The sequence below is a fragment of the Pogonomyrmex barbatus genome, unplaced genomic scaffold, assembly GCF_055798465.1.
Source record: "Pogonomyrmex barbatus isolate J1 unplaced genomic scaffold, ASM5579846v1 scaffold4, whole genome shotgun sequence".
In the NCBI taxonomy this organism is placed as follows: domain Eukaryota; kingdom Metazoa; phylum Arthropoda; class Insecta; order Hymenoptera; family Formicidae; genus Pogonomyrmex; species Pogonomyrmex barbatus.
The window spans coordinates 10131705-10147361 of NW_028297138.1; the positions used below are offsets into that span (position 1 = coordinate 10131705).

The window sequence follows — 15657 nt, forward strand, 5'->3', positions numbered from 1 at the left end:
TGAGCCTTTATTCCGTAGCGCGACTCACAGGATCGGGATCGGGATTGGAATTGGGATGCACGGAGAGAAGAGTATAAATTGATGACTGCAGGCAACAGGCAGGGGTTTATAATAATTAATCTTCGTGCATGGTATACGTATTTACGATGTAACCCGTCCTCTCCTCCTCCTCCCCTCTCCGTCCCGTCGTTCGTTTCCTCGTCATCTGCTCCGACCCGGTGGCAATGCGCGAGATTTCTTTCTCGATCCGCGATAAGTTTATCCCTTTCGCGCGGAGACAGGTGATGCGCGTACTGCAAAAAAAAAAGGCAAACGTCAAAATGCAGATTCTTAACATAAAAACCGTACAATGAATAAAATTCTATAGCTCGACTTTTAAAAAATGTATACACACGTTAGAGCATGAAGCGAGGTAGAATTTATGAATATCCTTATCTTCGAATTAACCACTCATCAATCGCTAAGAAAAGTCAAGTGAAATCAGCCAAATCTGATTTGCAATATGACGCCTGAGTTTTTTTTCATCGAAACGCTCACTCAAGTTTCGCGCGCACTTCTGTGACTCTCGTCGTCGTCGTCGTCGTCGTCGTCGTCGTCGATCGTCTCCGCCGTGCAGCCGGAAGATATTACATCGGCGGAAAATAACAAGCGGTGACAAATATTCAGATGGTTAGGCACGGAGTCGAAAGCGCATACCTACTCTCTCTCGCGCTCGCATAGCGCGATTAGGTATCGCGATGTACGCGACGGCAATAAATTACCGGCGCAACCATCCGCCGATGCGCGTTGCGCTTCCACCGTTGGTGGTCATTGCTAAATTGAGGAATCATCAACGCGGCTTATGCGCCGCGATTATCGCTAATTGATAAATTCGATGGGTCCGTTGTAATTTATTACATTCTACCGGGCCCGGTTATTTCTAACTGTTATCCCGCGGCACATTCATTACCACAACCTTCGGGGAACCTTTTTTTTAAACGACATGCTGCCGTGTCGCTTATGGTCATCGCCGATAGCGGGAATCGGTTGCTCGCATGAGCATTGTCGATCGTAGATGATATTATATTTCCTTTTCCTGGTAGATGCGTAGAACTCACTGCCGTCGGATGATACTGGAAACGCGATTCTTATACGTCACCGAAGAGATTATTGCATCATCGCGCTAATTATATTTTATATTTCATGTTTGAACGTGATAATATCGATAGCTAATATCATTATCGATAGATAGATATCGTGATAATATCGTATCTGCGAATCATAACGTATTTCTTAGACACGGCAATTAGATATTCATGGAATTACGTTCTGCAGGACTGAAGCCGAGTTCAATAATTAAGCGAATCGCTTCGCTTGATTACAGGCGACGCAGTCGCAGTGAGGAGGACACCAACGGTACCGTTGTCAGCGACGACGCGCAGCAACAGCAGCAGCAGCAGCAGCAACAGAGCTACGTTTCCGGGCAGCGTGAACCGGAAGAGGAGGAGGAATTGGGAGCGGAGGAGGCGGCGGCCCAGGCAGCGGCGCAGACGCTGCAGAGCGGCGCCGAGGGCGCTGATCCGGAAGTCCACAAGAGGGTCGCCGCGGTGCAGGTGCAGGTCCAGGGTATGGAGGGTGACTGGCGCGCCTACTGCGAGCATCCGCTCTCCGTAGCGACCGCGGCCATGCTAAACCTTCAGCAGCAGCATCAGTCGGCGGTACCCAATCACAGCGATGATCCCGCTGCGTCTTATGTCTACGAATATTACAAATTGCCTGAAAAAGCCGCGGACGTCAAGCTGCCGCCTACGCACGAACTCTGGTCCACGTGAGTACTTATTTTATAATACTAATCAAATTTGATATGATCGGAAATATGAATTAAGCCATATTTATAAAAGTTCGAAAGACAATTTTTAACCATTAGAATTGTCTTTGTTACGTATACTTCAAGATTTCCGTATCTTAATTTCTTGTGATAAAAATACCTTGCCAGTTTCATTTTTCGTAATATCAGAATGTTGTAATACTGAAGTAAAATATCTCAAAATGCGATTTGATCTCCGACAAAAATGAGCGCAAGACAACGGCTGCTATTAGGCACGCTTTATGCAACATTTTCTCGTTGCTTTGAAGTTTCGCGGGCACTTTGCTATCTCAGTATTTCAGATTCTCATCCGCGCGTATAAGCTTCGTAATCATACGCGAGGCGAGGGAAAGAATCGCGATTTTCCACGGCTCGATCCATAGAATATAATCACGCTCATGCGAACGCAGGAAGATTCTGCACGCCTCTTGCGCATTTAAATAATTCAGAAATATTCACGTTCTTGAGACTTAAGATTGGACTTTTCGCGAAATAAAATTTCTTCAAAATAACTTTAAAATTAACAATTGTTTTTGCTTATCGATTACACAGAAATCTAAAAGCAGTGTTAATTAGCGACGATAACCACCCATGGTAACTTAAAATTAAATAGAATTGGAAGCTTTGCAATGAAACAGAGCAAATTTTTGCTACTTTTCTAAGACCAAAATCTTAAAAAAATTTTATGATAGAGACAAAAATTTTCAAATCAATTTTCTTTTAAATTATACTTTTATTTCTTCTCTTTTCCCTTCCCTCTCTCTGTCTGTTTCTTCTCCATTAGAATAATGCGTATGAAAGAGATATTGAGGGGATTATTATTTTTATGTTTCTGAAAATCTATAGCCTTGAGAAAGCAATCCTGCGAAAGCACCTTTCGCGCCGCTCTTGCATGTAACGCACGTAATTTTATGCACTTGCGCGGCTCTTCTTCGCCCGATGCACTTAATTTAGAAGCGCGCTTCGTGCACGTGGCCGCGACTAGTACGTGGCTCATCCATAAACACGTGCGTGTGCGTGACGATTATGTACCGGGTGCATCGGGAGGACTCGATTAGCGTAGATCCGCAGATAGTCCCGTGTCCCGATGTTACAGCGAACACTCTCAGTGCGTTATTAGCTATTCGTGTTTCGCCGTATCTCGATTAATACTCTCGACCGCGTAATTGAGCGCTCGCGGTGAGCATAATTCGTTACAGAGATCGATTACGCGAAACAATCGCGTGTAAAATCGATCGGCACAGGAAGACGTTTGACGCGTTAATTAGACGATCCGCATTCTATTTAGCACAGCTGCATCGCTGTTATCTTAATTGTGAGATAAATACAGACAAGTGATGTGTATCATCATCAGTTTCTGACGAACGTTTAAATTGTTCTCTTTTTAAACGGAGCGATTGAATGAAAATTCTCGTTAATGGTATATAGAGATCTATGTTAGATATTTTTTTAACACGGAATGTTAAAGCAAATTATAAAATTATCGACGCGGCGAGAAAGAGGCATGAAATGACACGAACTTTCCACGCATAATCAATTTACGTAGATTATACTTATGGTTCGAGGGAACAGCAATCACAATTCTCTCTTCAGGAGTTTATCGATATTCCATAAATCTCTCGCGCTTAAATGAGTACGCAGCGTGCCGTCGATAAATGGGGCCTTTCTTTCTCTCTCTTTCTCTCTGCTCGCACGGAACCGCGAACGTTCCCGATTCTACATCGCTCTCTTCTACATTACTCCGAAGCAATTTAGTGAAGTTTAGTTGGGTAGATATATTGCTCTCCAGTCGAGCCTATTTATATCTCGCGTTCGAGTCTTCCGGTCCATTTGCTCGGTTTGCAAACTGCAACTTGCGCCGGCGTTCTACGCGAGGATAAAAGAAAGGGCGAAAGAGAGAAAGAGAAAAAGATTCTCCCTCGTTCCCGATTCGTGATGGGGGTCTCCTTCTTGTATTTTGGGCCCGGAGTTGGCTCACGGAGGACGCGGAGGACCCTTACCCCTGCGCCGTAGAATCCGGGAGACGGAGGCGACGGGTAAAGGACTCTCACCCCTCGGGGATCCACGGACGCGCGCGGGCCCCACTTTTGATTTATATCGGCCGCTTAGCATATTTTGTAATTTACTGTTGAGAATCCTCAACGTACGAATCGCGTCAGATACGAGGGCAGCCGAGGAGAACGTGGTGGTACGGCGAAACGCGGCGGCAACTCCGACTGCGGCATGGCATCAAGAGCATCACCAACAGCAGTTTCTGTTACCGACCTCGCCGTAGGGAGATGCCGCCCTAATCTTCCCTCGCATCTTCTGCTCTCGCCCCCTTCGCGCTGCCCTCCCTCCTGCTCTGTGCCTCTCTCTTCATTTCTCTCGCGTATCATCCTATCTGCTTCTCCTACCCCCGTTCTCTCTCCCCCCGCTGAGAGATGATAGCATCTCGACAATTTGTACGGCGGTAGATCGTTAAAACTTCTCTCTCGCTTACGGCCGAGTCGTGTCGCTGCGGGGAGAGAGAACGAGCCGACGAGAACTAGCAAGGGCACGACTTTAATCCAATTTCATTGTGTCGCATTCGTTGAAGGGATCAGGCACTTCTTTGGCCGCGATTGCGAAAATAGAAAAAAAAAAGAATTAAATGATAGACATGAGCTCGGTTCAGGGGAAATGTATCTCGGCGTGGAAAACGTATAAAATAAATTCGCGCGCAAACTGATTTGTTTGTTTTCGCAGCTGCGATCCTGACATAATTTCGTCGACGCATTTTTATGATACATACCGAAAGATCCACTATAATTTTCCCACGATTTTTCTAATCGAATCTCGAGCCAAATTTCTTATCGTAAGCAAAAACGTTATTTTACCTGTTTGTCTTGAAACTTTTTTTAAATTTGATAGGCTTATTTATTACTAAAAGATACAGTTTTGTTGATAATGTTTTATAATGATGATTTTATGATAATAATATGCTAATTAGAATCTCAATCAAATGCTTATTTACGTGTGTAAATTAGAAATTAAAAACTTAGATGAGTATTCAGAAACAAGGTATCTTTACAAATTTACAATCCCACTTTAACTGTGCTAAAAATACAATACTGAATTTACGATATTAAACCTCGAGTTAAATCATTAATTTTTTCGACACGAACAGCAAAGTGGCATCTTTCGAGTGTGCTAAATTATAACGTTATCACGGCCAACATAAGGCCTAGAAAAATATGCGGAACTCGGCACGATTATGCCGAGAGACGGCCATGTCGTAATTCGAATAATGGACCTGCTGCGAAGCCAAGCACCGGGAATATTCTGTTCAATTAACCATATTGTTGTAAGCGCATAAGGATACCATTAGGTGTCCGTAGGTTTTTAAGCGTTCAATCCATAGAGACAGGGCCGCATCTACCGTGAAGCAAATGAAACAGCTGTTTCGGTATTCATCGTACAGATACCTTTGTTTCTTCGATAATTATCTATCTTTCCCTGAATACATTCTTGCTCGATCATCTTTTTCGTTAAGTCAATGTACAAATCTACGATTGTCCCGATTGTACTTTGTCTTCTCGGGAGAACGTGTCGTTGTTAATGCGACTTTCGCGAGAGGCTTAATCCTCGACTGTCAGGTCCCAAAGTGTGCAGAGCCGAGTCTGCCGAGAGGAGGCGGATTGCTCGCCAGGACTCTTACGGAGTAAATCCGACGGTCGCTTAAGGTTCGCCACGGGGTTGTAGAATGATGGCGCAAAGCCATCGAGAATCGGCGTACGGTTTCACAGCAAGCCGCCGCCGTAAAAGACGGCCTCCTGGCACTCCGCGAGATCGCCGCCTTAATCTTAACGTCCGCGGGTATAAGCGACAACCGCGATATCCGCCTTCCAAACGCGGAGAACGGCTGCGGAGTGAAGCCGCAGGGTAGAGTGGGAAATAAGGGGATACTCGTCGCGCGTAGCTCTCGCGTCCGCAACATTGATTCAATTAGCGGATGAAGACGCCTCTCGGAGGTAGACGATGATGGCAATCGAAACGCAGTAAAAGTATTCGTCGGAGAAACGCAGACAGCGCCGAAGGGAACGATTGCACTTGCGCTTCGTCAAATTTAAATTCACTGGAAGCATAAGAGACTTGGCTCAACTTCTACGTACAAGCATTAATTTAATTGAAGCATAAGTGAAAGATACATCGTACAGACTTTAATAAATTTTAATAATAAATTTAAATGTAGATGCTATATATAAATATATTTGGATATGAATTTTTATATTATTTTATATTATTATTTATGGCCATGATTTTCGATCTATGATACACAACACAAAAAATTATTGAATTTGCGTGCGCTGTAACTTGGCAGGAAGTACGTTTTCAAAATCATGGTAACTGTCACTGTACGAGAATCTTTTTTGTTCGATTGCAAACGATTGCTTCAACGTCGGTCATGCGATGTACTGAGAAAAGCGACCACATTTTGTAATGAACATATATATATATATGGATTATGATTCTCATATTCGAGATATTAACGTTGCATGTGAATTTCTTCAACCTTCATGTGCTATCGAGAGTTCTTTGAAACTTCGCGATTGATGCAACCAAAGATGTATCACGTAATGAGGAATGTACGCAATATTACTGTCTTTGATCTAATTCTTTTTTGCGATTCGGTTGGATAACTCGGAAAATGTTTCTTTCTTCCTGACACGCGATAGCACGTCATTACATCAGAGATCTCGTAGTAGCCTAACATATTGAGAAATGGAATTCGAGCGCCAACCCGTTGCGAATTCCATCTCGGTGATGCACATTTCCGCAGGCAGCAGTGATTACGCTCTGAGTTCGAAAGTGAAACTCCTTTCCAGAGATAACAAATTTCTAATTAATTCATATTAAATTCCGACGGCCTTGGGACGCGCAATGAATAACGTCAATATGATAAATGCTTACCCTGCGGCGAGCAATGCGTGAATGTTTTAGCATCTAAGAGTAAGAACGGCTTCTTAATTGCCGAGATAAGCGCAGGTGGTGATTATTTAAAGATGTCTGAGGCGGAGTCGTACACTATGCAAAACGGTGAATAAAATGTTACGAACGATACAGAACAAAACAGCGGTCAGCGTAAAGGGGGAAATGAATTTTTTTCGTTCAATCCAAAACATCCGGGGAAAGGGGAAGACAAGAGATCGAGTAAATATGGTGTTGGCCACGCTTCTGTATCATGCACACCGTATTACACTTAATACGAATGGCGGTCGTACCCGTGCCCGGGACCTTTCTTTACGACCATCTTTTCGTACGTGCGACGGCGAATGGCGCGGAACGTAATGAAGTCTTGCTCACAGAAGCCGGTCTTTAAGGGGCTTCAAGAATGAACTTGGCAACGAGCGTCGGCACGCTGCAACTTCTTATTTCCTGGTTATCGTCACGCCAAGATCTACTTAGGAACGAGCCGGCCTTTACACTTACCGTGAGGGTGCACGCTCAGCCGACTTGTCTGCGGAATTAGACAGATAGTCGTGAACATGTTTTGCGACAAAGACTGCCCTTTGTCTTAAGACATTGTTAATATTTAATGTCATTTGATTTATAATTTTGTATGGAGGATTCAAACGACCGAAGTATTTACAATTGTTAAATTTGTTTATTAATGTGTATATGCTTATATACTAACAATCGCTAACAACCTGTGTCGATTTTGAATAGGCATTACCCGTTTTAGATTCAAAAAAATTAACCGCGTTTCATCAAGTCGAGAAATTCGTGAATTTTTCACGATACACTTGAGAAACTTCAAAAATAGACTTTAGAAATTTTTTAATGATATAAAATTATTTCGTGACATCGTAACAATGTTAAAAGGCTCTAACTAACCGCTCATGAAACAATTCGAACGGCGTAAAACGGCGTAAAGTTGTGAATTTCTAATTGCGACAATTAGAAACTCCAAAATTAGCTATTCGCTGTCGACCGCTCAAAGTTCAGTTTGTCCTCTCCTCCTTACGACATCGTTTCCCTCTGCGTATATGCGTGCAAACATAATGGAACTTTCTGTCTTCGAGATTACGGGTCTTTACGGTGGTCGGCAATAAGCCGGACGATGAATACGAGCGAGTTGTCGCTACTTCTTATTACACGTTTCGTTTCTTTCGGTTATCGTTACGCGGCGATCTGCTTAAGAGCATAGAGTCGCTACTACTACGACGAATCGTGGCCACTACCGCGGTGGCCTCTGACCCACCTGACGAGCCCCGGGGAGGGACCGTGGGGTCCGCGTGTCACGTCGTAAAATGAAACGGGCCGGCGAGCAGCAGGCCGGAACCAGAAACCAGAACCGCGGGCCACGAGTGCCATGCCCCGTTTTCGCCGTCCGCCGCCACGCTGCTTTATGCTCGACACGTAGCTTCGCGCGAGCGCGTTCTCGTTTGTCTGAATTTATGATTATAGAAGAACATAATGGCTCCCCGAGACTGCGATACGCGAATGGCAACGCCCTCGTTTCGCGCTTGCCGCGTGGGATCGTATCTCCGCGGTCTCTGGTAGCACCGGATCTCTTCGCGATCGCGGAAATCACACGCGAGCGAGTCGCGTGCTGAGATCTGCAATATGATGACCCGTAAAGCTAAAAAAAACTAATTGAAACAATGTTTAGACAATCACAATTATTAAATGGCAAACTGAGAAATACGTAAAAATTTAATAGTATCTAAAAAAAATAAAATATTCAGTGTTAAAAATTGAAGAATCACAAGTGAAAATTACGCAAAAAAAAGAACCTTTCTAATAAATTTTAATTTTATTCTGACGTCAAAATTTAAAGTTCCATTTAAAGTTCCATTTAATCTTCAAGAATTGTCGGTACTGGGAATTAACAACTTGCAAAAAATGTTCCCTGCGATAAAAATCGATTTTAATTTAAGATAAAGTTTCCATGGAATTATATGAGCTCTATTTTTCCGTCGTCGATAAAATTATTATCTATTCCGTTTGTAATTTCCTTTCTCGCGAAATATGATCTCAATAAACGGAAGAGGGAAGCGAATAGTCCGCCAATTACGTGTACCGCGATGTTACAGTGTCGACAACGCTATGGTACTATGAGGTCTCGATTACCAGGCAAGAACTGGATCGCTCGATCGAGGTAGCCAGCTCGCGGCGATATTATCTCGTTAGCTCGAATTTACGATTAGAAAACGCCGTAGCGCGCGCGCCGTTTTGTATCACCTTACGGGTTTCTATCTAGAATTGTCAGTTCGGCGACCGCGGGAACGTTCACCGCATTCCCGCGGGGAAACAGCGAAATCTTCGACTTTGCGAGGTCACAAGGAACACTTAAAATCCGACACTCCGACAACTGCCACGATCTCGATCGCCGTAACGAAGTCAAGGAGTATTAAACGGACACATTTCGCGCAGGGGTTGATTCACGGTGCTCGAACGAACCAGATTCGAAAACCGGATCGCCGTAGTATCTCATTAGCGAAGCAGGAAGGCGTGCATGTCCTCGAGGACACGCGGAGGTCTGAGAACTCGGGGCAAATTCGTAGCCTGTTCCGTAACATCGACGACCGCGGTAAACCAGACGAAAGTCGAGGAGTCGACCTCGAGAGGTAACAAGCCGGTGTCATGTTTCGCGGGTATGCGATTATTCGGCGACATTTCGCGGTTTGCGATGCACGAGCAGCCTCGACATCGAATCCCGCAAATCGTTACGCAAGAGCGAAAATCGCACCTCTCTGGCGTAAGATTACCGTGAACATTTGATAGGACACTCATCGGTAATCTCGATCGACACAAAAAGAAATCGACATCAAAATTTTATATCACGATAATCCACGTGAATCTGCAGAAACTATCGAGTCGTTGATTTTAAAATAGACACAAGCCTAATTGAATTTTCCCACGAAGTGCAATCTCAATGCAGAATATCATTTACTATTGCCTTTCATTGAAATTCATGACTAAGCTGACGTTACATAAAATAAAGTTTCAGAATAAAAATCTAGATATCGTAATTAAAAAATGTTTTATTTCATACATTTCAATCTTTGAGCCTGAAATGAGAATCGTTATTTTTCTAGCGATTTCCATGAAACATTTCATAAAATTCCGGAGGTCAATCCTACGAGACGTACAAACGGGAATACAGAAACGTAGATGAAATCACGGGGAGATATTAAGACCAGGGTCAAAGGACGCTTCATAATTCCGAAAGCCACCGGCGGTAACGCGTTCTAGGAAACGCGTGACACTCCTAGGAAGTAAAGCACTAGGAAAGCCGCGCGGCGACTGTCGTGAGAAGTGGCAGACTTCGTTGGCCACGCCGCGCGCATCTAAATTTCCTCTCTGTCCGTCTCTATCGCGTACGTATGTACATACGTACATCGCATACGTTGACACCGCGACACGGCGGCACGTGCTGTAAGCACAGGTGCCGACGTGTGTGCATGCGCGCGCTCGTAAAGGCAAAAAAAGCGGTAGACGCGCGCGAGCGAGTACGAGAGAGGCCGGCAGACGCGAGATAGAGAAAAAAAGAGCAGACCGGCAATAATAATCAAAGGAGTGATCCGAGCGAGCGGCCGGTAGAGCGCCACTTTGTCGGACCTGTCTTTCGAGTTTCGTCTCGTGCCACATACAGACAGGTCCGTCGCTTATGATATACGCACACGCGTTCGCAGCGGGGTACCGCGATACGCCTGATTTCCGGTTTGAGAAATGCCCGATTCCGGTTCCGAAGCGGGTCTACCGCGGAGGCGAATCCGGAGAGGCTCGGTATCGCAAGTCCTAAGTCCTGGTGCCGCAAATTGCCGCGAACGATGAGGCCCGTGTCCGTGTGCGCTCGTGCACGCCTGTGTACTCGCGTACGCACAAATGATCATGCGTGTCGCGACCCTGCGGTGACCCCGGCGACCCTGCAGGTTCACGTGTCGGGCCGTCGTTGCCGCCGCGCCGGGGTGAGTGCCTTGTCGTCGATAATGCTGCACCGTAAGCACGTAATTGCCTCTTGCGCTCGTACTTGCGCCACAGTGCGCGCGCGTTGCGCGGTCACTGTGCGTGCGACGCGCAGCGCGCATTTTGCGCGCGCGTCATCCTCTCCGCCGTGCGGGATGTGCAACAGTAAAAAGCCCGGTGGAATGCCGCGGTAGACTATGCGGCGGTAATTTACTCGTTTGCAGCGCGAATGCACGCGCTCGCGAGTCGCATGAGGCACGAATTTGCGCGCGGCGCGTATTGAGCCGCCCCCTCCCCCCCCCCCGGGAGAGAGAACGGGGAACAACGCGCCGCGGATACCGGTGTAATCAGCGAGATTTTCGAGATTTTTCTGCACGCATGGAAAAAGAATGCGGCTTTCCGATCTTCTCCAGCCTTCTCCATTCGTCGCCGAAGATTGACGTTTCCCGGGGGTGAAGAGGTGAAGCGATAAAAAACGGTATATACACGTTGATGTCGTCGGCATCGCTAAATGCGCTTTTCTCTCCTTCGTATCGTTTATTTCAACTCGAGATAACAAATTCCTAAGAATATATGCAATTAGATACTAACCGACGTAAAAAAGTAATTAATTTTATTCGTCTAAGGTTCATAATAAAAGGTTAAAAAAAATATTATTATATTGCAACGTCAGAGTTTTATCTAGATTGTTATTTTTGAAATTCTTCTGCATTCTCAAATCGGTGGAGAAAAGGATACTCTTTTAAACAAAAAAAAAGAAATATTTACTTGATACATTTGCATACAATCATATCTCTGTTGCAGATAAGATCTCATATAGTCATTACATAGCAATGTAACAACGTTATAATAATAATCGAAATAAATATGGGTATATATTCACATAAACTACACATTGTTCAGATACACAGCAAAGTTAACAATTTCTTAGTCAGAAGTTAAATTTATAGTCCTGATAATCTATCTCTAGTTGTTTTCCGAGACATATCTTATCAACAAGGTTGTAACAAGTTGATTTTACCGCGCTTCCGACCCAATATACTTCAACTTACGGATTCTTACATTGAATATTAGTAATTCCTCTATTGACGTTATCGATCTTTTTCACATGACGGTGCGAATGCGTGATGGTGTGAAACCGATTGCATATGCACGAACTTTACGAAATAGCTATCCGAAAATGGGCATTCCCCTTCTCCTTCGTTTTATGTTAAACTCTCTTTTCTTGTGTGCTTTTCTTCTTCTCTTCTTCTCGTTACTCTCTGGCCACTAACATTTGGCACTTAACTCCTCTACAACTACGAAGTCGCGAAGAAAAAAATATTTTGTTTCGCACATTGTTTACACGTTGCAAGATCGTACCATGGTTTATTCCGAAGCTTTTACATTTAAATTTAATCGAAGCGAAATGTGTCTAAAAAAAGGTTATATTCACCCTTTGAAATTTTTTACGAGGCAAGAAAATGCTGACGTATAATGATACTTTTTTAATTAACAAAAACTTCTATTGTAAATTGGAGGAATTTTGGATGAAGACGTGTTGATGACAGTTACACAGAACCAATCACGTTCCCGAGAGCTTAAAACGTCAGTCAGACGCGGTCTGCAATCTGATACCTCGCACCTACCGATTCTAAATTTCTAGGGGTGCGTATCGGGTTCCCAAGGTGCACGCACGCGAATCCCGTTTCGCACCGCGCGTTCTCGGATTAGCATCGCATTATTGGGAAACGCGCTCTCGCGAGAGCCGTCGCGAATGGAGAACGAGCGCGAGCGGATCCATTTCACGTAAGCCGAATTCATGAGGCTCGGGTTTTGCCGCCATGGCCCCGGGTGATGGCGATGCGTTCTCTCCGCTTGTCGAAAGAAACGTGCCCGGTCTCGCCACGGCTGGGTTTACTCGCTGTCTTTTCCCCAGTCTTGGCCACGATTCCGGAGCCTATCCGCACCTCTTCAGGCACAAGTGTGCCGAGGGCGATGTGAGACGCACCACATCGGATAGTCTCATCCTCTCGGCGTCACCCTTTTCGTCATATTGCGAGACACACGAGAAAAGGCAGGAGAGAGAAAGTAGACGGGAGATCAGGTATCAAGTGTAAAAAAAAGACCATTGTATGAAAGCATCTGACCGTAGGGTAGGTACCATGATGGTGCGAAAGGATAGAGTGAGATGGAAGGAGGGATGTGTACTTTTTTAGAGAGAAAAAGGGTTAAGAGAGGAGAGAGAGAGAGAGAGAGAAAGAGAGAGAGAGAACCTGGCAAAGGTTGTCAGAATTCGTCGACAAGGATGCGAGGGGCGATCATTCGTGATGGAAAAGACGAAGAGATAGACGAAGAGAGTGAGCGGGGAAAAAAGACGACGTGCACCGAGAGCGTTGGCAGTTTATAAGGGACCCCAGTATTGTGGATACGTATTATCATGCTAAATATAACATGTTAACTACTTCGCATAATACCGCGATCCTCTCGATTCTTCTCCCGTACGGTCGATCGGCGAATCGCGTTTCTTTGCGCGCGTCGCGCGTCGAAAATTTTATTGCCGAATTCGGCAGATGCGATCTGCGGAAGTGTAACGCCGGTTTTCCTCGCTGGTTTCATTCAGGGCGTGGAATGAAAATTAAATGCGGCTCTCTTGTGTTTCTTTCAAGATGCCAATTCGATTATCATTTCAATAAACATGTACGATCTAAATAATGTTGGTTGTTTCGCATCATAAAAATATGAATTATCGTTGCGATTGTGTGCGATATTAACAAAGCTAAAATTCATATCGTGTCATTAATCTTTTTTTTATTTTTTGAACTGACTATTTTATTAATAGTACAAGCGTTTTTTTTATAATGCATTTTTTTACTATATTTACAATGAATAAATTAATTTATTACTCTTTTTTTTATTTAATTATTTATAACCATCAATTTTTATATTTTAATAAAATTGAAAAATGATGAAAGTGTACGTATATATATATATCTAATTTCATATTTGATGTATAATCTTGTAGGAGCCTTTGTCATCGTCGAAATTTTGAAAAAAATCCAATCTTATTAATCATGTGAAAAAGAAGAAAATATTTCGCAAACGCGTAAAATTTGATTCTTTTTACTGACAAGCGGCCGGTACATCAACAATCAGATATGACCAGATGGCCCAGATATGTCCAGATGGTAAGATGGAAGGTAATCGGTAACATGGGCCCTCTGTATCGACTTCAATATACATAACGTAAATTCGTCACGCGTTCTTACACAATGCGAATCGATGCCGATCTCGGTACCCGGCAAAAGAGCTATAACTGAAGGTCAATTCTTCACGGATTGTTGAAGGGGTGTGATGGGCCAGAAGTTGCTGGTGCAAGAGGCGCCTGGCTCCGGTTCCGCCTCGACGAATCGCATGGAAGGCGGCGAAGGCGCCGGAGGGGGGGAGCTACACCATTTCCTCCAGTATAGCCAGCAGTCCCACAGTCCCAGCCAGAGCCTGCAGGGTGGCCTTCCGCTTCCGCTAAGCCCGCAGCCCCTGCGACACGACGGTGCCTCGAGCGCCGGCATCGTCGGGGTCAAGAGGGAACCAGAAGATCTCAGCTCGTCACGCGGGGGCCAACAGTCCAGCAAACGACACAAACAAGCGCAACCGGACAGTCCTACGCCACCGGGAATGTACCATCACCATCAGCATCAATTACAAGTAAGTTTTAGATGATTACCAAGCGCAATCATTTTTCCCTTTTTTCCCCTCAGCATCCAGCACCCACGATAATTCATATTTATTCGACTTGTTCCGATCTTTCAAAAATTCAACACTTTTTATATTACGCGCGAAACTTTAAGCTTAAACATTAATGTAATGATAGATATTCGTACAGAAATTTTCAGTCTTTCGCGTTACAAAGTTTTATATTCTGTAATCATTACACGTAGTGAGAAAAGAATCTGATCAATTTTCAAGTGTCTTCAAATGCTACGTAGTTTATCTCTTGGTGTGAAATTGCTAAAGATTGCTAAAGATTCGCAACTTCCATACGTTATGATACACGATCATCGTCGTGTCACGTATAATCTAACGCAACATGTACGCGCCGCGAGATAACATCTGAGAAAATATCTGAGATTATTCAAATCTTCCCAACGTCGCTTCTCGCATCTCGAAAATTGCTCAATTGCGGCTTGTTTTACGAATTCCTCATCATTGCGCGATGTTTTTCGCAATAAAAAAAAAAAAAAAAGAGAGACATGTAAATGCGACGATAAAGATGCATGACGGGATCGCAATTCGCTCGAGATGTGCTAACAACAGCGACGGTCGATTGTTCGAAGGAGGAGCAAAGTCAACCGCAATTGATGCCTATACAGGTGCAGCAATATGGCAGCCCTTACGATCCTTACACCTCCTGCAGTCCGCGGTTACAATCGGCCGCGTTCACGTCAACATCGGCGACCGGGACTGGGAATGCAACGGCGAATCCTGGTGGTGGTCTTCACCAGGAAGCGACGACGGTCTACGTTGCCAGCGACACGCTGCCACCATTGGCCTCGTCAAGTTCGGCTTCCTCGCTATCCACCACGACTGCTTCGTACACGAGGTACGAGGTTGTACCGAGCTCATACGCTACGACACACGCCATACGCTCGTCGTCGAGCAGCAGCAAGGTTTTGACCGTTGATCTTCCCAGTCCCGACTCGGGCATCGGTGCTGACGCGGTCACACCCAGGCAGGACCATCATCCGCCCACGGCTCTTCATCAGGTGAGTCCCCTTTGCGATTAATTTCATCTGATCGTTCGAGTTACATCCCCGGTTCGAGTTTTGAAAGCGGTTCTCCTCTTACACGTCGTGTTTTCGAACGTAAGTAGGCGCGGATGCGTTTACGAGCGACATTGT

General features: G+C 44.8%; 1 protein-coding gene across 1 annotated transcript in view; it reads left to right on the forward strand.

Annotated features, from left to right (window-relative positions):
* The first annotated feature begins 1259 nt into the window (after positions 1 to 1259).
* Positions 1260 to 15657, forward strand: part of LOC105423592 (grainy head) — a 30117-nt gene continuing 15719 nt past the window's right edge. The window contains exons 1-3 of the mRNA XM_089081262.1: positions 1260 to 1807; positions 14107 to 14464; positions 15094 to 15522. Coding sequence (XP_088937388.1) covers positions 1296 to 1807; positions 14107 to 14464; positions 15094 to 15522 — 1299 coding nt within the window. The 5' untranslated portion in view covers positions 1260 to 1295. The remainder of the gene's footprint in view (positions 1808 to 14106; positions 14465 to 15093; positions 15523 to 15657) is intronic.